Source organism: Plodia interpunctella, chromosome 30, assembly GCF_027563975.2.
Source record: "Plodia interpunctella isolate USDA-ARS_2022_Savannah chromosome 30, ilPloInte3.2, whole genome shotgun sequence".
NCBI lineage: Eukaryota > Metazoa > Arthropoda > Insecta > Lepidoptera > Pyralidae > Plodia > Plodia interpunctella.
Window position 1 is genome coordinate 2298010 of NC_071323.1, and position 24568 is coordinate 2322577.

Genomic DNA, 24568 nt, shown 5'->3' on the forward strand with positions numbered 1-24568 from the left:
TTGTAAAACAGACTTTGTTACCTAAATATATTTTTAGTATTAGTTTCGTATTCCCAAAAAATATCTATATTTGAACTTCAGTAAGATATCTGATGAAACAAATAAACAAAACAAGCAAACGCACAACAATTCGCCAATCAAATGCGCCACCCGCGCCAGCCAGTACCACCGCTAACTCGTAACTCTCCTTCTAGGCGAAGACGGATTTTATAGCCCTGCTAAAAGAGAAAGCAGTCGACCGCCACGCGCGCTGGGCGGACGCCAAGAAGAAGGTAGATTCGGATCCGCGGTACAAAGCCGTGGACAGCAGTTCGCTGAAGGAAGACTATTTCAGAGAGTACTGCAAGATTGTCAAGGACGAGAGGAAGAAAGAGAAGGAAGGGAAAGAGAAAGGTGATAGATTTTGACGTTTATTTCTACTAGGCAGGCATACAGACCTAACCAACTACGAACGACTGCAAAACCAACGGTGTCACAAGTTGGATTAAATATAAGTTTAACTGTTAGAAATAAATTATGTGGCGTGTAAATAGCATGTGATTATTCCGCTTTAAAAATTGTTGTTTGTATAAGAGACCATTGTTAGAATTCCTAAATTCCCACATAAGCAAAACTAAGGCAATAACTAGTTAGGATAAGAAGTATAATACAATTTTTAAAATATATTTTCATTAAATAATCTGCTAGAATTTAAATGGATATAACACACAGTTATTACATATCAAGCAAAAATATTTTTTCAGAGCGTGATCGTAGCAGTAAGAAAGATAAGAAGGACAAGGACAGGGACAAAGAGAAGGATAAAGACAAGAAGGACGACAAAGACAGCAAGCGAGATAAGAAGAAAGAGAAGGCTGATGTGAGTATGCTTTACGATATTAATATCTAATGCGTTTCCGTAACGACCAACGATTTGTGTCAAGTCGTGTGTAAATATTGCATATCGACTCGGCTCTGTGTGACTCTTCCTTGTGCAATATCCAACAAACATGACATCCTTAGATATTTCACAAGCTTAACATTATAATTTCATCAAAAAATTACAAGAGCAATGCAACATGATGATCAACTAATAAAGAGCTTTGTATTTCCGGTCTAGAGAGTGACCACTATCACATTCCCTTTTTTACTTTAGTTTTTAGAAGATTGAGTCGATATAAAAAATACTTTTTTGTTTGAATCAGTTATAAATAAATTTCTGTGTGTAAGCAAAAAATAAAAGTCATATGTTGGTGCTAAATGTTGAGCCTCTTTCAGATTTCTTTGGCATTTTGTTTACATATATATTTTGTATGAGTGTGCTTCTGCTCGTCTTCTTCGGTTAACTATAACTGCTGTAAATTTTCGTTGATTCATTTTATGCCACGACAAGATATAAACCCAACAAAGCCCTTTTGCACACAGATACAGACGAACACCACATTGGGATTTAAACTTTGTTTCAGAGCTCTGAAAAGAATGAAACCTTTTTTTGTAATTGTTAGCATCATAACTAGTACTATTTAGTTCAGTATGTTGGAGGAGCTTAGTTTTTATTTGCAAAGCGAAATCTATTTTTTATTTATTTTATATTGTGTTTGCGTAATCTGCTTCGGACACGTTTTTATTTAGGAAGTGCCTCCGATGCCGGCGCCGGTAGGCATCGATTGTGCCGGCGCCACTTCCGGTGTTGGCGGGCATTTCCGCTGCCGGCGCCGGTATTACCGGTTACCGGCTGTTTGCTAAATTGGCTACCGGCTCTGACCTTTTTTACATTATACAACAGCGTACATAATGAAATTTAAAATATACGAAATTTATTACATATAGTAGGTTTGTTAGTTGACTACTCACTTTATTTTGAAGAAATACTATACTGTATTGTCCTCAATGTCTAATCTATTTTTATATTAAAATTAGGTTTGGATGTTTTGACCTAGAAACACAATGAAAGTCTTAGGCATTGTTTAGAATCTTCGAAACCAACAAAATGGGGCCCGATACGCACTTTAAAAATGTTAAACTCTTCCGAATCTTCTACTTGTTTTTACAATTTACTTATTAAACAGAAAAGAAAAAAATAATCAATGAATCACTTAAGATGTTTGTGTTTGAGTAACAATTGATCGCAGCAATCAACATTAATTCACGATGGCGTATGGAATAAATACAATATACGATATTTTAGAGAACCGGCGCTGGTTTTGGAGGGAATCTCTTTATGAATTCAAGAGGAGGGTAATAAAAGAGAATATTTCTAGCAACGAAAGATGTCACTCCAGCACCACAACTATCACCACACCAAAATTCACCTCATTCCAACGCTCCGTTTTTAGTATGGATGGAAGTATGGACATGTATTTCATGAGAAACATGCGTAGAATAGCCAAAACAGCAAGAACATCAATTTAAATGGAAGTGATAGCAAAAATGCAAGTTAAAATTAGTGAATCGCAAACGAACTATAGAGAACTGTGAACTGATATTGAAAGTAATAATGAAGAAGAAAATCTGTGACGCGTGCAAATGTAGCACGTGTGACGAGTAACACCATTTGAACAATTAAACTGATTATATAGATAATAAACTTTATTCAACACCGTGATTTGAAATTAACACCTGAAAACGTTAAACGAGTTTCCTTCGGCATTTCATCTCGGCCGTTCCGAAATGCTAGTTCATTCTTCGCTTGAGAACTATTATGTGATTTAAAATTCGACGAGAATGGGGTGTGATGGCTTGGATCTGATTTCAGAACGGCCAGGAGGGTAGATGTAACGGACGAGGAACATTATGTCAAATCCAAAAAGGTTCAAATGGAGGCCGTTAAGTTTTAATTGCCATTTTTTGTATCACTAGTTGAGTTGGCGCCACTTGTCCAGTGAGGTCACTTACTGTGTCTGAAGAATTTAAAAATATCCACGCACATGCTCCCATCGCAAAGCGTAGACAGAGAAAGCTTCGTCAAATCTTTCGTTTCGCTCATACAAGAAAGAGAATAAGAAAAACACGAGAAGGAACGGATCGGAGCTCTAATGTCTTTTTGTCTCTCAGTAACACGTAATCTAATAGTTTTTATGAGACGGGTGGAATGTTTTGTGGAAATGTTCTATCTCATTTGACTACGCTAGCTCGGTATTTGGTTTTCTTGTCTTTGTCACAAACATTAAAGTTCTGCGAGATCAATTGCCAATGATTCATCTATGTAATGACATTTCTTTAAATTACTTCAGTAGTACGCTGTACATTTGCTTGAAACACTATTAGTGATAGTACAGTCTGTGTATAAAGAGTAGAAAAAGAATGATGGCTCAGTGTCCTCTTGTCCGACAACACTGCTTACCAACCATCTTGACCATTTATTGATACATTAAATATTATATTTCACTCTTTTCTTATTATATATTTTTATATTATTTGTATGTGTGTGTTTATAACATCAAATTAACGCTTTTATCTATCATTTTGGTTTATCATTCAATTTGGTGTTGCAATGAAACAAAATGTAGTTCGTTAAAAAATCGTTTTGTACTCTTTATATACAAACTGTAGAGGTCAGATTTCAACGGCGACGTTAAGAGACCTGTCCTGGTCGGACTCGCGGACCACACATAAGATACACGGCCTTAGGAACCTTCTGGAAATATTATGGAAACTAAATGTTGTATCGATACGTTTATCAAAGCTAAAAATGACAACTAAAAGTTTATACCACAATTTAACATAAGTAATACAAGATGTTACTTGGATTTTGTGGACAAATGACAATTTCATTAGGTTTGGTTATTTTAGGTTAGATTTTAGGTAGGACAAAATTGTAAAAAAGAATTACTTTTGTACAATGTTTCTACGTAAACGAAGACTCAAATATAATTTTAAGAATACATACAGAACAATCTCTTTTTTACACATTTTTATTAATTTTATGATAATTAATTCCTAAGGCCGTCCGTCAGTGTTGCCAGCATGTGTCCGATGCAGGTTCGCATTACGATGAAGCTACATTTACGTAATCATTAAGAGATAACAATGAACCGAAGTTGTTGAATATTTTACTGAATTATATATAAGAAACTGTTCTACCTTTGATAACGTGAAAAACAAAAAATATATAGACATTTCAGACAAAATACATTTTTATAAAACTGTTTCATGAAAAACTTCATGTCAACTTCTTCCATTCATAAAGTTATATTTTGATGATTCGGTGAATGTGCAAATACGCAAATTTGGTCTCTTAACGTTGACCGTTTATCAACAGACCGAGGAAGAACGGAAGCAACCGACCCCGCCACCGGATCAGTGGGCCGAGATCCTCGGCATCCCTGGTGAAGAAGACTCGAAATCGTCCAAATCCACTAAGAAGTCACAAGAGCTCACATCAGAAAGATCTGAAAAATCTAAATCGACGACACCCGACAAAGAGGTTCGCTCCCCGAAACAGTTGCGTTCCTCGAAAAAAGATCTACCCACGCCCGAAAAGAAAACGCCGATAAAATCTCCTCCGAAAAAGAGGAAGACCGAAGACTTCAAGTCGCCAGAGCCTGAAGATAAGAAAGCTGCGAAAAAGAAAGTAGAGAAGAAGAAGGAGAAAATTGAAAAGAAGAAGAGGAAGAAGTCTGAGAAAGATTAGTGTTTGCTATACGTGTACTTCAAACGGTGAACTTTCAGTGATCGAAACACAGACTTCCGTATTAGCATGTGTTCTGAAGGGTCCTGTCACTACGCAACGCCCATGCGCAATGAAATGCCTCAATTCACAAATACAATTGTATATTTCAAAATCCAAAATGAAAACGTTACAATTTTGTATATAATAGGTAACATTCGCGAAACATAAAATGAATTAGAAAATAAAGTCACCCGTACGAGGGCTGCTATTTATGTATCCGGAATAACAAAATTAAACAAACATATATTATTACATATGGTTTTATTGTTTCTCGAAGTATTCTCCGCGATGATCTATGCACTTCTGCATACGATGAAACCAATTTTCAAAGCACTTTTTCCATTCTGATTGAGGTATGTCCAAAACGTGTGTTTTGAACGCATCAACGGCCTCTTCGCGGCTCGAAAAACGTTGACCACGTAATTTATTTTTAATGTTTGGAAATAAATTAAAATCATTGGGTGCCAGGTCGGGGCTGTACGGCGGATGACCCGTCAATTCAATCTTTTGACCATCCAAAAAATTATTTGTTTCAGCCGACTTGTGGCAGCTAGCATTGTCGTGATGAAGTATGATTCTGCGTTGTGGGTTGTTCTTTCGTATTTTTTCAAAGACTTCTGGCAAACAAATGGTGGTGTACCATTCAGAATTAACCGTCCTACTATTCTCTAGTGGCACTGTAGCTACATGTCCGTTGATACCAAAAAAACAAGCGACCATTTGCTTTAAAGTGCTTCTCGCACGAACAACTTTTGTTGGATTCGGTTCATCTTGAAAGACCCACACCGTTGACTGCTGTTTAGTTTCAGGGTCATAAGCATAGATCCAGGTTTCGTCACCTGTGTAGATATTATAAACAGCTTTTGACGTGCCACGGTTGTATTTTTTTATCATTTTCTTACACCAGTCGACACGAGCCTGTTTTTGATCTACGCTCAAGTTGTGCGGAATCAAACGCGAACAAATTTTTTTAACAATTAAATGTTCGTGTAATATCGCGTGTATACTCGTCATACTAATGCCCAGAGACGCCTCTATCTCGCGGTATGTAACATGACGATCTTGCATTACTAATTGTCGCACAGCATCAATATTTTGTTGTACCACTACCGATTTAGGACGACCCTCCTTATTTTCATCCGTGAGCATAGACCGTCCACGTTGAAATTCCTTAAACCAATAATACACAGTGGTTTTCGATGGTGCTTCATCTCCAAAAGTTAAAATCAGTTGTTCGATGCACTGTTTTTGAGTTAATCCACGCCGAAAATCATAATAAATCATCGCGCGAAAATGTTCACGAGTTAAATCCATGGCAATGAAGACAAGCTATTTTCAAAATTGGCGCCAATTGAAAAAAACAAATGACAGGGACATGAAAAATATTTATTCTCTAGCCGAAGAGTTCTATTTTCAAATGTTGTAATTACTTTTTAAATATTCTAGAATTATTGGCCAGTTCCGGATACATAAATAGCAGCCCTCGTACTTCTACGCGGGTCGATTGTGAGCGCGTGTGAACGGGAGGGGTCTGCGGAATCCCTCCTGACGATTCACACATATTTTATTATGTACGCTGCTATAGCCGAAGCTAATATAGCTGACTATACACCCTTTTTACAGAAAAAATGAAAAATTTTACCCAGACTGGTACGTATAATATATCAGCGCATAAACTAAAATTTAACCCTTTAAGGTGATGAAAGTTTCTATGAAAACCATACAAGATATTTTTTTACCGCAAACGGAGCCATGGGCAAAAGCTTTTATTTTACTTACAATGTATGTCCGGTCCGAGTGGAATCTTGCAACAAAAACTTCATTGTAAATAGACATCATCAGCTGATTGAGCAAAATTTTTGTATACACGTTTAGTTTTGTTGACAATGCATGACGACAATAAAAGATTGTGTCAAAAATATTTAATACTTATTTTGTATTTGTAAATTATTACAAGCTGTTCTTTGGGATAACAAATAAACAAACGTTATAACTCGCGGCACCAGATTGATTATCTGATGATCGTATTCAGTAACTACCGCCTGAAGTATAAAATAGGTAGGCCTCTTATGCAAAGACTACTTTCATAACTGTAGAATTCTTAATTCAAATTCTGTGAGTGTCATTCACCTTATCGACGACATATTAATAAACATAAGAAAAAAATATTAAGTAGTAGTATTCAATTATGATTAAGATGTGCTGGTATTGATTTTATTTTATATATTTAACCCAGTTCCGTTCCGTACATTTATTAACAAAAACATAGATCTACCCTGACATTCATAAAAAAGTTAAAAAGAACACTTTAAGCTAAAGTATCTTTTGTCACTATCGCACTTTATATACATACTTTGGCTTTATCGTAACCTCTGACGACAGAAAGAGGGGAGTTATGAGGTTTAACGTGTCTGTGTATCTGTATGGTCTGTTCGTCGCATCGTAGCAGCCAATCGGCTGAACCGATTTTGATCTAGTTTTTATTGAAAGATAATTTAAATGAGAGTGTTCTTGACTATCTTTGGAAAACGTTTGATGAGTTTGGAAACCAGCAGCTCTTTTTTAGGAGATGAAAGGATGACGGCAACTTCAGTCGGGGGTTTCTTAAATTTTTAATCTTATTTATGAATAACAGTGATAGTGTATGTAGTTTGTCTAAAAAAAATTGGCTAGAACGTCAAAATATAAAACAGTTTTGGTTCAATTTGTACAGTCTGCCAAGGACATGTTGGCGCGAGATAGAAAATATTATGAATTTTTATGTATTTATTTTGTTACGTATTTATTATTTTTCAATAGTATATTTTATTTGAACCATACATACAAACAGAAAATTTTATATTCTGTTCTGTATAAATTTGGTTTGTAAGTAATTTAAATTTTTCATGAGTACTGCCGTCTTCACCGCCGACTTGTACTTGACTCACTATACAGAGGGTTACATTGATTTTTTTTCTAATTATCATTAACAGCATAGGTCTATTCTTTATTTGGGTGCTATAAAATGGGAATAAAACTTACCCTACCACGATGAGGCTACAAGTCCATACAAAAATGCCCAAACTAATTTTTATTTCTTAAGGTATTTTAAAAATGTAGACATAAATTTGTTTCGTTATCACAATAATAGCTGCAATAGGTTATTTAAGTTAATTTCTCATATTTTGCATACTTGCATTGCATATGCAATAGTATGCCAAATATGAGAAATTATATAAATATAAAACATATGACATCATTATCTCTTTACACTATGTAATTATTCTTAGTTTTTTCTCTGCCAGTAACATTTCAGACAGTTGAAAAGCTCGTTGTGAAAAACAGTGTGAGTTTAAATTTCATTTCTCACTCACGAGTCGATTCGCAGTGAGACACAGCTAACCAATCACAACGCGGTGTGGTTGTCATTACATCACTGTGATTGGTTACAATACTACCACGTTTATAAGTTACATCGGCCATATTCGATTGCGCAGAATAGCACGTCCTACCGCCGATTCAAACCGAATACATAATCAATAAAATAACGAACATATTACTAGGACATAAGTCTTAAAATCCAAAAAAATTCAATGATTGGTGCGTACGACGCGACGGCGCGGACTCCACGGACGACATTACGCGTACGCGTCAGCCAATAGCGGACAGCTCTGTTCGCGGGTAAACATGGCGCGCTCTGATTAGCCAAAATATTTTCGCACCGTACAAAAATTAGACTTTTGCCCAGGTACATCGGTGTAAATTATAAAAGTGATAGACCTGTAATCACAGTTATGTAATGACAACCACACCGCGTTGTGATTGGCGTCTCACTGCAAATCGTCTCCACAGGGAGAAGTGAAAATCAAATCCACACTTCACTCTCTGTTTACATTCATATTCCACATAATTGTAAATACATGCGCGATTAAAATATAGTTCTAAAATTATTTAGTAACAAAAAACTTAGGCGTTGTGAATTGGGCTTAGTTTTTGTGGTACATGTATTAAAGGCGAATTTCGTGTTATGTACGTACAAAGTTGTTATTAAATTCACATAAGGCCGCAATTGTAAATAAACAACTCGGGAATTAATTTTTTCGCATGCCTAATAATGCATGACAGCTGAGTCAATGGGATCACGATATTTATCATAACGTTCGTAGAACTGAAACTTACCGCCTTGTGTTAGGCCCGTGTTGATTACACTATGTACCTATACCATTTTTTTCTTTAAAAAGATATAAGTTTCAGCGTTACGAACGTTCAGATAAAGAGTCAGAATCTTGTTGAATTTTCAATACAATAAGAATTTAATACGACGGTTTTAATCTTAGTTATACATTATTCGAAAATGTGGTATTAATAATAAATTCTTATAATTATGAATTGATGATATAAATCGAAGTACATAAACAGTGTTTAAGAAACAAAGTTGATTTTTTAATTCTGATTCCCTGTAAGTAGATTTTTTTCCACAGGGCATATAGCATCATATAGCTACACTGCTGAGCAGATTTTGATGAAATTCGTAACATAATTAATGATTCGAGCTGCGGACAAAAGCTAATTGTCTATAATTGTTATCGAATAAGTCGGTTCATAAAAATTTGTGTAGTGAATTTTGCTACCGCGGTAAGTATCCTATTAATACACGGTACCTTTATTCGAGGCTCTAAGAAACAATATTATTGCGAGTGGCTTGTCTAATATATTATTGTTAGGCCTCGATCGTTTTATTGGAAGGTAAAACCTCTATATTTAATACGAATTACGACAATATGAATGGTTCATACAAATACGGTATATGCTCAAATATTACTATTTGATCACACGCCATATATGCTAAAATAGTGAAAGTAATACTAAATAGATACTTAACGTAAGTGATTCAAAGTTAACGAATTGTTACATTACTGTAGAAGAAGATTCAACATGCATTTTTTTTAGTTACGAGTAGAAGACTTCGTTTTTAGAATACCAGATTACGCCTTCTAATCTTTTTAAAAAATAAAATGAAAGGTTTCGTTTCCCTTTTTATCAGTTTCATTTTGATTATTTAAAATTCTATTGAGAGAGAGAGAGATAAGCAAAAAATACCTAATTTTATCATAACTAAGTAACGTAAGAAACGGTGGTGGTGTAATGGTTAAGACGCCCGCCTGTGGATCGAAAGGTCCCAGGTTCGAATCCTACTCGTGTCACATGAGTTTGTATACAAATCTGACTCATGTATAGTAGTTTTCATCGACCACCACTTGCTTCCGGTAAAGGAAAACATAGTGAGGAAACCTGCACACTGGTTGTTTATTATTAACTCGTGTGTGAAATGGAGAAGGCAATGGAAAACCACTCCATTAATAATGCCAAGAAAATTGTTGTGTGTGTTTCATTCCACGTAATAACCACTACCCTCAGCCATGAGGAATACGACTATGAAGAAGAAGAAGTAACGTAAATTAAATATGAATATATAATAACGCCTACCTAGACGAACTTATATATTTGTACATTTGTAGTAACAGCTAACCAAGGTTTCTTGCCCATGACCTCACAGCTACTTCTCAAAACGAAAGTTTTTTATGAAACTAAATCCTTTTCACGTAAAACTTAAAACGATCTAATTGACCTATGTTACTTTTGATACTACAGAATAAACTTTTTTATCATAAAAAATTATAACAGACTATAAGTAAAAATATGTTTTGTCTCTTTCTGTGAAGCAAAAAGTATATAAAGTATTGTAAAGCAACACATATTTTACTGTGTTGTCCCTATCACACATTACAATACTTTATATGCTTTTTGCTTCACAGAAAGAGACAAAACATATTTTAACTGAAAACCGGTAAATTTTTAAGAATAAAAAGGTAAACAGTAACTAACATAGACATTGTTTATTTTCAAAATTATAAAAAGTATACATTGAAGAAGATATTTTTTGTGGATATAGACCGAAAACCACCAGGAGAACACGGAGACGGAGGAGGCGGACGGCGAGGCGGACGACAGTGAGGCGCAAGCGCGAGAAAAGGAAGCGCGAGCGCTCGCCTCCATCAAGGAGAGACAGAGAGAGGTGCAGCGGGCGCTGGCCACCAGTCTGCGGGACCGGGACAAGGAACGAGAGTACCACAGGAAAGACGAGGCCATGCAGGTAATCATACATGCTAGTAAGGTATAGACATACATACGGGGTGTAGGGTAACTCCCCTAACTCAGTAACCCCAAAGTGGATAACTGCTAACATGATCGCCCCAGACTTGTATTCATACATAAAGATATACATATTTATTTGCAAAGACAGTGCGAATCATACATATAATTATATCATTATCTCAGCGACAAGAAATCCACTGCTGGACATAGACATCTCCTCAAGGAGAGTCCTCTCTGTTTTATTTTGCTGAAATTTATTTACTTTGTGTTTGTGGCTTTGAATTGAGAAGTACCGGGACAGAGGAGAATGTACAAATAGTCTCCGCCATTAACGCCATTTGGTATCCGTTACCAGTCAACCATAAGACCTAAATATTTAAATAATTCCTAATTGGTTAATAATAATAAATACGAGTACACCTACCGAATGAGACGCCATACAATGAAATAAATTTTGAAGCGGAGGAAATATGGTGACTTGGATTCGAGCTACATATTTGTGCCCTTTGCTGTTGAGACGAGGCCCGTGGGGTCGTGAGGTAACGAGCGATATTTTTATAGAGATACTTGGCACAGAGGATTGCCATAGCGGTTCAGAGGGGTAATGCTGCCAACCTTCTTGGAACCCTTCCAAGCGGCGACGAGCTGGAATCTCTTTATTATTTTTGTAAAAACTTGTGTCCTATGTTTGTATTTAATAAAAAGTAAACTAGATTACATAAATAAATTCGTAATTAACTATTTTCAGAATTTCAACGCCCTGCTAGTAGACATGGTGCGGAACCCGGACCTGGCGTGGCGCGACGCCAAGAAACAATTGAAGAAGGACCACCGCTTTAGCAGCGCTGACTTGCTTACCAAAGAAGATAAGGTAATTCATACAACATTTAACGAGTCTTTGTCTTCTTTATATGCCATCACAGGCTGAATGATTGGAACTAAATTCGTAAATTAAGACTATTTGTACCCATTGAATGCAAATAAAGACATTCTTATGCTTATGTTAATTTAATTCAAAGCGTTTATAACTTGTTATTGCGGTTATTACTTCCTGTACAGTTCTCTTAACAACTAGGCACACTGTTAATGATTACAGCTACAATACGAACCCTGTCGGATATTTGCAAATCATGAAATGGAACGGCAGATGGATTAAATAATAAAAAGGTAGTCAAATGGGTTCGAATTTTATTATTAGCTATTTATACGTACATAATGTGTCACGATAATGTACAACCAACAAAAAAATATTACAATAAGCGGTCTCATCGAGGAACTAACAACAGACTATCTTGAGCAAATGTTCCCGGTTGCATTCGGTCTGTGACGCCGTAAAGCACGTATTGTAAAAAATAATCGTTGAAATTTTTAAGATTCGGCTATGATTTTACAAATGGCCGCCTGTCTGACGGCTACCCTCCTTAGAAATGCGATTGTTGCCTATTAGCCAGAGCAGGATGAAATCGCGTGCTCTGCACGTTGCTGACCTTGAAATTGTTTGCGACATCTACCACGCCATATGCACAACGCCGCAGATGTAAAAAGCCGACCAAATGCAAAGTGATCCACGACTTTACGGACAGATAGCACTACGGTCGACTCACTGCCAGAAGCTAACAAGCCTAGACCGCGCAGACAGTGCGTTTTCGATTGGAAGCATATATACAACCTCCGACATGACACCATTGGATAAGTGCGGTTCCCCAGGCGCTACACCACCTTTGTGGCGGTTGAGCATGATAACCTCCCGCTACACTGTTTTTTAAACTTATTGTGTTTTATGTCAAAATAAGTGAAAAATAATTGATGTGCGACACAGGAGCGGCTGTTCATGCAGCACACGGCGACGCTGGCGACGAAGCGGCGGGACAAGCTGCGCGCGCTGCTGAGCGAGCTGAGCGTGGGCTGCACCGCGCACTGGCGGGACGTGCGCGCGCAGCTCAAGGCGGAGCCCGCCACGCCGCTCTACACCAGCTCCTCGCAGGTATACCTACACCATTGCGTTGTACTTCATGCACTATGCGCCACCACCATCAGTGAAATAAATACGCGTGTAAAAATTAAGAGATCTAATATTTTCTAAAAAAATTATTAATATAAAAGGACAGAACACACAGATTGAGTTAGCCCCACAAAGTAAATTCGAAACTTGTGTTATGGGATACTAACGACGATATTATATTCTATAACATGTACATAATATAGATGAACATCCAAGACCCAGGCCAATCTGAAAAATATCATTTTCCATGTTGACCTGACCGGAGTTCGAACCCGGGACCTCTAGTGTAGCAGTCCGGTATGGTGACTATTAGGCAACGGAGGTCGTAAAAAAATACATATTACATTCGTTTAAAAAAAATATTTGTTATTTAATTTTTTTAAAGAGGAAAGTACTGTTGCATGTCACCGCGTTCTAAGATAAAACTACAGCGCTCATCTCGTAACGTGTAATATGCTACAAAATAATATAAATTATATCTTTATCTAATGTTGTATTGAAATATGAATGATTTATATTGTGCACGGCAGATGGAGCGCGAGTTCCGGGACTATCAGCGCGACCAGCTGAGCGCGGCCAAGAGCGCGCTGCGGCAGCTGCTGCTGGAGACGCGCGGGCTCACGCACCGCAGCCGCGCCGCCGCCGCCGACAGCGCCGCCGCCATGCAAGCCATACACGACACGCTCAAACACGACGCCAGGTGAAATCATCGTGTTATAATTTGGATTTCAGATTGGAGAACATCATTTACAGTGCCCTAGTAAAAGAAAGAATTGACAGGAAAAAATTGAATTTCAAAGACCCTGTTCAAATATGTCGCTAGGTGATATCACAATGTTGCATTTACAGTGTGCATGTGTGTTACCCTTTCTTTATTTAGAGATTCGTGTTCCGCTGCTGAGCTGGAGCGTCTCCCTGAGGCTATCTTAGTTGACTGTGTGTCCAGGTGCCTGCCCTTGAAGCACCAACTAATCAACGTCTTGGATTTGGATTTAAGAATAGAATTAACAAACAATATTTATAATGCCCTAGTACTAGTGACCCTCACTCCCGCAAGAACTGACAGAAAAAATTGAATAGAAAAGAATTTCAAAGTCTCTCGAGTCTTGTTTTATTAATCCGTGTGTTTAAACAATCATAACGTGTTTGTCAAGGCTATTTGCCTAGTAGTTCAACCGATAAAGGTGTTAAAAAGTTAATAATAATCCCCAAATTAAATTCTCAATCAATAAAAATCTCACCATATAAGGAAAGCTTGATGGGGAAGAGCCTTGTGTGGCAGTTGCTGCTGAAGACGCACAGTCTCACGCAGTTGCGGAGTTGCTACCAACAGCTAGTTCTGAATATGTGAATACAACGTTATCATGGTCGGATGTCCAGGTACCTGGCGCTGGAGCACCTGCCGGAGGAGCGGCAGACCATCATCAGCGCGCACCTGGAGGAGCTGGAGAAGAAGGGCCCGCCGCCGCCGCCCACCGCCTCCGAGCCCGCCAGGCGCGCCAAGTGATAGGTGACTTGATTATAATCGACCGCGTCCCAAACCCTTATTAGCACCTTACTCAGTATTATATTATTATTATAGATTTCGTAGAATATGAATTCTCCATTAATAATGATAAACACGGACATAAGTCAAGTGAGTATCATTATAACGAGTAAAATGAAAGACATTTTCTTACTATTCTACATTATTATTATTATATAACAGTGCAGTGAGTGACTTTATAAATAAACAAATAAATAGATGTGTGTGTAACGACTTTGCTATTTGCATCTCACTATTCGAGCTGCAGTGAGACGGAGCTACCAACCACTGTGCGCTATTGTGACGCAACGACTACCATCGCATTGTGATTGATTCGCTGCGTCTCATTTCGAATCGACAGGATAGTGAGAACAAACCCGCACTTATTGTCCTGTTCCCCAATGGGTTTGACATTGAGGATTGGGGGGCTACCAAGAAACGCGTCGTTGCGTCCACACGTTCTCTTTTTACACGATGCGTAGACGATACACACAAGACACAGCATGTTGACATTAGTAACGTATTACGGTTGTATGTTTCGTGCTAGGCATTGTATTTTGTATTACAAGTTAAAATTAATAATATTCTTTTATATTACAGCGGAAGCGGCTAAACGAAAGGAAGCCCAAAATGTATATTTTGAGTACATACATTTATTGTTATAGACGACTAAGTAGTGATAATTTCTATGAAATAAAAACACTTGTTCCAAATAACGTGTTTCATTGTAACATTTCTGGTATGGTAATAATATCCTAATCCTATTCTAACTTCCTAACAAATATAACAAATAAATGCAAAAGAAAGTTTATTTATTTGTTATGAACCAATTAACTTGACTGCGTAAACTACTCACCCCTAAATCGAAAAAGACGTGATATTTTGACGTGACCACCTTACCAAACTGGCTTTGATCGCTAGTGAAAAGTATTTTTGTAACCTTTGAAAAGTAATCTCAACTAATTAATGTACATTGTGAGATTACAATGAAATGACTAAATTCAAGGGGGTGGCAGTAACTACAGTTTGCACTGCAACTGCACTTTTTCTTAGAAAAAAAAAAAATGAATAGTATATGTGACAACTGCTCGAAGATCGAGACTATTCTTTTTGTGGTGTGCGTTACTCCATTTAGAAAGTATCTCCTACAGAAATATGAGTTTGTAAAAAATTGAAATTCCCGCCAAATGTATGTACTTCGTGGAATAATATTTACAAGATAAATGTCTGGTTTTTTCACAAACATTTAAAATTAAATGTCTGTGTTTTTTTGACGTGACAACGTCTTAAATTAGGTTGCGGCTGGGAGTCACTTATGAAAAAGTGTAACGCCCGGTAACGTTACGATGAGTCACCGAACGAGAGAGAGGCCCGCCGAATGCCTTGCGTCTCTCTCCCACTCAACTATGATCGGTCTGCCGCGCGCGTAAAAAGACGTTGTCACGTAAAATCTTCGCCCGTAAAACCGACTTTACAGGCAACCATTTTTTTGTCACAGATCCATGGGATAGAATAACAAATCATATTCGGTTTTTGTTTATCTATAGTTATATCTGTAAAATAATTGTTTTGTTTCTTTCTGTTAAATATTATAAAGTGCGATAGTGACAAAACATATTTAACTTAAGTTATGCTTTTACTTTTTTAACAGGGTTTTAATTTTTTGATGTCTCCAGATTTTTGAAAATCCCATCTGACAACACTATACCTTGTCTTTGGTTTTGTGTTTGCTTATTTCCTGTCTACTCTGTGGTTATTTCTTATTTGCAATTGCGTGACGTTTGCAGATGTTTATTTTAGCGGGTTGTAGGTAGCAAGCGCAATTAACATTTTGCAGTGTACTTAATATTTTATCACATTTAGAAGAAATCCATTTAAGAACCTAATTGAATAGTCGTTGGGATTCTCCTTTTGCGTACCACTATTCAGCGTTGGTTCAGTGGATAAACGATAAAATGGCAGCTCCTCCAATTTTCAACCCGGTAAGTGTTTTTCTTGTTTTGCGCAAAAACAAATATTATATTTTCAACAGCCTGGAATTGCTGCATTCCTTTATCTTTAAGGGAATATCTTGAAGCTCTGTTTTACTACAGTAATAGTACTATATAATTAAAACATTGATTTTGCAATAATTCGTGAAGGTCATGGTAAATTCGCCTGTAATTGTACCTTCTGCAAGACGTCAACCCTCTATTTCTGTTGCTTAACAGCAGTAAAGGATTCTTACACCTTAATCCTCTTGTTCGATTCATCCTATTCTGTCTATCCACCATCCATTTGAAAAAAATTGTGTACCTACCCGCATAAAAACTATATTAAGCATATAGGTATGTCTGACTCATATCAATGAATGATCTCAAAAGTCGCGAATCAAAGCATGTAGGTAGAGAAATATTTTCAATTAGGTATATTCTTGCTGTATGCTATGCTCCATTGTAATATACATTGTAATAATGTATAAGGAATTAATTGTAAGTATTAGTTTTTGATATAGTAAGTAATGAATTTGTACTTAATGTTAAAAATAAGACTTTAATATTATTATTTTAGTAGCCAGGCAGCTGATGCGTCTAACTTTAAAGTCGAGAGAACTCAGAGCTCTAGATAGAAAATGGGAGTTACCATACCTGCACACCATCAATTATATATTTTTTTTACTGGTTATATATTTTTATTCATTTTAGATCATACCCTGTGTGCATCCTATTCCTGGCGGAGTATTTCCTGGTCGCATGATAAGGATACAGGGCAACACACCACCCGGGGCACAAAGGTAGGTATCCATGCTATCTATACCTTTCTGTCTCATCAGAATGTTGTCCTGGTTTTTTCCCCAGCCATTGCCTCAGGCTGACCCATCTATACTATCATAAGTACATGAATATGTATCATACATAATATATATGACCCATCTACTATCATCATAATATTATAAATGTGAAAGTCTGTCTATCTGTTACACTTCTTCTTCTTCGGGCTTTTTCACCATTAGCTTACACTTGTGTGTTCTGTCAGGTTTGCATTCAACCTTCAATGTGGGCCCAACACCGACCCCCGTGATGACATCGCCCTCCACCTCAACTTCCGGTTCGTGGAGCAGTGTGTTGTGCGCAACCACCTCACCGCCATGGACTGGGGCTTGGAGGACACCGAAGGAGGCATGCCTCTGCGCCCCGGAGATCAGTTTGAAGCGCTAATATTATGTGAGCAGCTGTCTATGAAGGTCAGTCATCTTCATCTATCATAAATCACCCTTACGTCCATTGTTCGAATGTAAGTCTGATTCACTGGAGAGTCGGTACAAAACTCTCTGCCACCAGTTGTTCAAGCTTTTAGAGTTGGTTGATTTTTTCCTACTTATAAAGCCAACTTAGATGTGATAGTTTTCCTTTCTAATTTAGTCAAAAGTACCCTTTCGCGATAAAAGTAGTAAGGAACTATGAGTGTTACTACTTTTATCGCGAATAGGTACTTTTGTAATGTTAATCCAAGATATCAGCTACCAATACCAAATGTCATAAAAATTGCCTAGCCCCAATCGTTTTAGCTGAAGAAGTAACAAACATACAGTGTCTTTCTCAACCTTGACATTGACAAAATCATCGTTTCGCTAAAAGATAGAGCCATAAAATTCAAAAGTGAACTAAAGTGAATACCAAATGTCATTTGCGCGTGAAGAAGTAATGAACATACAAACTTTCACCTTTATAATATTGGTGGGATTCGTTATGGTGTTTATGTTGTGTATCAGGTGGCCCTGAATGGCATGCACTTCTGCGAGTTCCTGCACCGGATCCCGTTCCACCGGATCTCGCACCTGACCGTGGACGGCGACGTCTCCGTACAGTTCATCGGGTTTGAGGGATCGGCGCCCGCGCAGCCAGCTTATATGGTGAGTTCATATCTGGGGGTACGGCAGGGACCCCGCCAAGTCGAGCGCGAAGCAAACACCATTTTGCCATCCTTTTCTGGAACCATTTTAGTCATTTTATTTTCGAGCCCCTATTGAAAACCTCTGGATAGATTTAGGACATTGAGATTGTGTTCTTTATGTATGTACACTATAAGTATATTCTAGAACCTCAAAGTTTCTTAATTTGGACACTGAATCAATGTCCAAATAAAGAACTCACTCACTGAAATCTAGGAACATTGAAGACTGTACAGCTATTGTATCTCGAGATCTTAATGAGAAACTAAGAGCCTAGCCAAACTGTTATAGATATAGATATACTTGAAACTTTTTAGTCATGTCATGACAAAACTACTTTCTGAAAAAAGAAATAAAATCTTGAAGCTTGTTTCTCCATAAAAGTAATGAAATCTCTAGGTAAAGCCAAGCCAAGTCGATTCCTTACTGCGATTTTTTTTATATATATATAATTATTTTTTGTGACTTGGCCGTCACATAAATTCGCACACATTTTGTTAGGATTACGATTCACAACTCGTGTGAATGCGACATACAGCCTCGATGGAATCTGTGACTTTCATTGCTCGGTGAACAATGTGCTATTCTCCTGTCCCTATGCTTGTCGGTAATCAAATCTTGCAAGTTAAATTTCACCTGTTTCTTGTTGCTTGTCTCACACAGTTGAAATTTTCAACGTCGTTTCAGTTTTCATGACAATGCATTATTATATTAAACACAAACTAATGGTGCACCCAAAGGTGATCGTCTCTTGACGAGGGAATTCCCCATCGTTTACAGTACGAATATGATCTTTATGTCACGCGCCAAATGCAACAATATCTCTATGACGAAATCAATGAAAATCATTGATTATTCTGAAATTTGACTTTTACAAGTACTTTTTCACATCATATTCTAAATTTTTGACACACGCCGATATAGTTTTCGAGATATTTTTTGTAAATAAACTTTTTTTTGTAACTAAGTACGTCTGTCGTTCAGGGTGAGCCTGCACAGTACACGTACGGCGCCCCGCCGCCGGCCTACGGGGCGCCCGGGTACGGCGCGCCGCAAGGTAAGTGTGGGCACTTACGTGGGTTCTCATTGCCTACTTCCCAACTAGTCAAATCAGATACTTTTTTTTCTTTTGTTTACAACAAGGATGATTGTTAACCAAAATTATATATTAAAAAACATCGAATAAAACCGATGTTCCCCTCTAAATTTCAATGATATAATGTTATTAAGTATGTGTAGGTTTTCCCTGTTGGCAACAACGACATTTATTATTATTTTCCTTGGCACAGGTTTCTACTAAGGTCAAGCGACGGTGCGGCGACGATAGCCTAGCCATTGTAAGTATCCTTATTGACTTTATTTTATTTATTTCTATGGATATACTCAAAATCGGGACCCTATTACTTAGACTCCGTCCGTCTGTCCGTTATACCAGCAAAAGTCCAAAAATACCGCTTAATGGTTCATCGCTCAACAGAGTGTAATAGAAATAGTTTGAAATATTTAGGGCACATCATAACAGAGAGGATCTTAAGATGACTCTGACATTGAGAGGCAACATGTTGACCCGCTAGATATCTTAACTCTTTGCCGACACGGGCAACCTGGGGGTTCATTACATGCAGAACACATAGTGCCTTACGTATACAATAATATTGTGTGATGTTTTGAAACATCGCAAACTTTAAGTTTGACAGTGCACTCCTCTCATTTTAGAGTAAGATTGTGTTTGGATCTTCGGTTGTCTGAATAAAAATGTTTTTCTTTTTTATAACAGAGATTGAGAGTTGAAATTTTCACAGTCAACTAGAGTTGTTATATGTCATGTATTTTCATTTCAGGTGCCTTGAAGCAGTTGGCATCGAGGAGAAATCTATACGAATAATGTTTGTTAAGTTTATTATGTATTGATAGTATTTTACGTTGTTAAATCATTAGCTGTACGTCATTGTCATACGTGAAAATGAAGAAAATCACTATTCCGAATTTGTTTTCTCGAGATAGCACAAAGATATTGTTTTTTTAAATTCTGACAGCTTTATGTTCAGCGCAGGATGACAACTTCTGTTGTTGTTACTATATTTATATTGTGTGTAAAAGAGTGATATAAGGTTTAGATGTTGGTTTGTTTTCAATCAAGTGTGTGTGCAATCAAAAAGTCATACTTTTTAAACTAACCTTTAACAGATACAACACAACTTCTCGTTAGCCCCCATTACACATTATCTTTGCCTATTGGCTCAAACAGGGCGTCAGGACTGGTCACGTAGACTTTCTTCAATAAAATTGCCAGGCTTGCTTGGAGATAATTAATTAGACTTCATAAAAAACAAAAGTTTTTTTTTTTACTGACTTTGAGTTAAAATTATGTCTGTGGTTCTTTTGCATTTAATATTATTTCTCAAAGACTATACATTTATTCCGGCAAACCGGGATTGGCGAAATTTTATTGGTACTTTCATTCTTATATCATTAGCAGTGTTGTAGTTAGTAACGTCACGATTATGGAATCGTCCTAGAATTCGTTCGTAGAATTATATCGATTATGCTATAGCTTACAAAGCAAGCATGAAAAATTATTATTATTTATATTAAAAAGAAATGACTGATACGGACAGATTCCGCCCGAGGCGCCTAACGCAGTTACAAATGTTATAGGAGTTCGACGACCTTAATGTCCTCTAGTTCATAACTTCATTCTATTTCATTGTTCGCGAATTGACCCGAATTAGATAAATGTATTTTAAAAGTTTTCCACAAAAGGGATATAATTAAATATTGCTCGAGTTTGTTCGGTACACACTGTTTTATTTACACGTCGTTCTTTGCAAGTGGGCGTTATGGTAGACGATGCCTTGAGCCGTCGATGGAATGCTTTTACTGTCGTTGCCTCGAAACCTATAGTTTGCGCCAATTCCAAGTCTTGCGACGCCTTTTGTCGCATATCATCAGCAACATTTGGAGAACTCAACCCATCGCCAGTCTCCACCGCGGAAATTTTGAAAATTTTCAAATTCACGTACTGTCGTCCCAGCTTGGATTAAAACCAAACCAGAAATACCTAGGTAGTAGCTACCTGCGATAATCATCCAGCATATCCTTGTCACCTGGGTCGTTGGTTTGATTTGCCCGCGCCTCCCAAGTAGCTAGACCAGCAAACAGAGGATGCTAACCTCTAACCTTGCTGGCTATTTAAGCAACGACCGACGAAGCTGCTTGGGCAATTCTCTTTCCCCGCGTTTCGGGAATTCAGAATGGAGCTAGCTCCGTAGATTCTGAGGACAGTGGGCTTCTCAACCCAAGTACTCTCATTAATGGAGCGGCTGCTCGATTATATGCATTATTACAAGGAAGTTATTAGCAAAGTTGACGTTACCCGCGGCTCACCCCATTGTAACACAACGTGTAAGGGGTGCCCCAAAGGATGACCAGGTGTATTGGGTCCTCGAAGGCTATTCCGGGGACTTGAAAAACGGTCAGCGTACTGATGTGTAGTAACCCGGGTTAAAATCTGAGTATGGGTTGAAATTGAAACCCAGTCACCACCAATTTCATACATTGATTGAAATTGTTAATAATTGGGCTTTAACTAAGACTGGGATTTTCCCGTGTGATTACCCACCTTATGGGCCAGGGTGCCTGGAGCCCGGTTCTCCTACTCTCTGCCTGCGGAAAGGAGCCTGAATGCCATCCGAGGCCTGCCGGCAGATACACCGGAGAGCGCTATGGGCGAAGTCCTTAAGAGGTTCTAAGAGGAGGCAGAAAAGAGGTTTCGAACACATATTTCACTGCCTCCTGAAGAAGAACCGTAGCTTGATCATTGACCTACCTTTACCAGTTATATTTTTGCCGTAGTCATATTTCTTTTCTTGATTTTTTCTATTTTCGCGATTTCGAATTTGTATCATCTCTTATAGGTATTATGTTCAAAATTGCATGTATATTTACTTATTATTATTTATATATTTTGTTGTAGTTTTAATTACCGTTAATTTATATTATATTAAAATATTGTATTATTTTAATAATTTTCAGTTATCATCACCATTATCAATATAATTATTTTATCACACTAAGTTATGATATATGTTTTATTTATCGTTTCTTTTCTGTCATTCTTATTTTTTTATATGGTCCGTTACATGGGGACATTGCGACAGGTGCGAGCAAATGTCGCGTACTTATATCGGTTCGGATGTGCGTGTACACGCATATAGGAACCGATACAAGTACTTGAACACCCTCACAAATTACCATTTAGCACATCCTTCGCCCTCTGCCATCGGTTGAAACGAGATTCCACCGGTTTGTGCTTCCATACAACCCTTCAGTTCAAATGTCGTTAGTCGTTATATCGCAAGTCGTTATATATAAAACTCTTCCGTTACTGAGTGAGTGACTGACTGACAGACAACGGACAACCGAAACTACTGCTTTCCTTAAACGGGAGATAATTGAATATTGCTCGAGTTACACACTGTTTTATTTAAAAGTCGTTCTTTGACAAATGTATTATTTTTTGTCGTTTGCACTGTCGCTGAATTCTGAATACAAAGAAAAGATAAGATTATTCAGTTTAAATAATGTAAGTAGGTCTGTCACATATAATCATTACATTTATAAACAACTAGAAATAGTATATAGTAAGGCTCGCGAATTGAGACAGTACCGGGTCTTTTAAAGCTATTGGGAGACGTGAACAATTGGGCCAAGTACACAGGGGGTAATGTAAGAGAACATCTCTTACTTTCTGCCGGCGGAAACGAACTCGAATGCCATCAGCCGCCTCAGCTGAGCCTCGCCTGAGCGCATATTTATTCTCACGTATTATTTATTTATTTTAATTTTTATCACGGCTTCTCACAATTGTAGATAGGTATTATATAATTTAGTAATTCAGTGTTCAAACTTGCATGTGTATTTCAATTATTATTATTTTATTTATTTATCATTATATTTTGTTGTAGTTTTAATTAGTATACATTCAGATTATATTAAAATGTTGTATTATTTATTTTAGTAGTTATAGATTACATCACCTTATTATCGTAATAAAATTCTATCACATTAAATCGTGATATTATGCTTGTTATGTTTTATTTATCTTTATAAACCGGACATACACGGATGACAAGTTAATTGGGACAGGTGCGAGCAAATGTCGCGTACTTGTATCGGCTCGGGTGTGCGTTTGCATTGAGTGAGCACCCTCACATATTTAATAAACATTATTTTACCATTTAGTAAAAGTTCTGTGTGCCGTGGACTGTATGTGGGTCGGTTGTACTTTTTTATTGTATGCCTATTTGCAGTGGACTGTATGTATTTTAATTTTACTTTTATTCTATGCCAATCTGGCTTACTGAGATATAGGCGCTAAAGAAAAACACTTATTAATTTGTCCCAGCGGTTTTATACTGCATACTACTTCCAAGTCACAAGTCTACGTGGTCCTCACAAGTGGCCCAGCTATCGGCACAAATTAATAAGTGTTTTTATTTAGCGCCTATATCCCAGTAAGCCAGATTAGCATAGATTAAAAGTATAATTCAAACACATACAGTCCACTGCAAATAGTTGTCCTTCGAGCCGGATGGGTTTTACACGGGCAATTTGTAAAGTCAACACTGCCTTCGTCAATCATATCAAGCCGGTAAATTCCGAAACGGAAATACTAGAATTAATGTAGACTCACTTTAGTATCGAGTCGTTAGGCGTCCAACAAAAGGTACCCAGAGCCGATCCCGAAAAACGTGCGTTAGACATTTTAGACAAAACGTGCGAAAAGCTCCCCGACGAGTATTGGTAAGGTGACGACGAATGATAACGATACGTTGCCCAATAATAGAGACCAAGCACTAAGACGCCTATACAACCTAGAAAAACGCCTCGACAACGACGCGCTTTTGCCCGAACCAGACCTCCTCGAATCTCTATAAGATTCTGATAAGATTCCGCGAGGGTAGAATTGCCGTTATCGCAGATATATGCGAAATGTTTCTACAGGTCGAAGTCATAGAAAAAGATCGCGATTCTTTACGTTTTTTGTGGAGGGGGGAAGACCGCACGTCGCCGCCGACCGAGTATCGCATGAAGCTACTTATATTCGGTGCCGCTTCCTCGCCTACAACCGCGCTATATGTAAAAAACAAAAACGCCGAAACACACGCGATCCAATTCCCTAAAGCAGCGGTAATAACGGTCCGCAACACTTTTATGGACGATATGCTTATCGCAACGGATGCATGCGAATCGGAGGCTAAGGAAATAGTGAATCAATTGTTCGAATTAAATCATTTGAATTACGTGGGTTCGGCAGCAATA

General features: G+C 37.6%; 2 protein-coding genes across 5 annotated transcripts in view; both read left to right on the forward strand.

Moving 5' to 3' along the window:
* Positions 1-15029, forward strand: part of LOC128682623 (transcription elongation regulator 1-like) — a 34272-nt gene extending 19243 nt beyond the window's left edge. For 2 of the 4 annotated variants that reach the window (XM_053767479.1, XM_053767480.1), the window contains exons 16-23: positions 195-393; positions 744-859; positions 10584-10784; positions 11535-11657; positions 12606-12770; positions 13319-13488; positions 14169-14298; positions 14914-15029. In XM_053767479.1, coding sequence (XP_053623454.1) covers positions 195-393; positions 744-859; positions 10584-10784; positions 11535-11657; positions 12606-12770; positions 13319-13488; positions 14169-14295 — 1101 coding nt within the window. In that variant the 3' untranslated portion in view covers positions 14296-14298; positions 14914-15029. Of the gene's footprint in view, positions 1-194; positions 394-743; positions 860-4240; positions 9065-10583; positions 10785-11534; positions 11658-12605; positions 12771-13318; positions 13489-14168; positions 14299-14913 lie in introns of those variants that run through there. The other 2 variants (XM_053767481.2, XM_053767482.2) reach the window with 2 other exon arrangements.
* Positions 15030-16099: 1070 nt separating this feature from the next.
* Positions 16100-21042, forward strand: LOC128682336 (galectin-9-like). The gene is made up of 7 exons (XM_053766975.2): positions 16100-16295; positions 16998-17086; positions 17329-17536; positions 18065-18205; positions 19229-19301; positions 19534-19581; positions 20086-21042. Exons 1-6 carry the CDS (start codon positions 16269-16271, stop codon positions 19542-19544), a joined length of 549 nt encoding a protein of 182 aa, XP_053622950.1. The 5' UTR covers positions 16100-16268; the 3' UTR covers positions 19545-19581; positions 20086-21042.
* The last annotated feature ends 3526 nt before the right edge of the window (positions 21043-24568 follow it).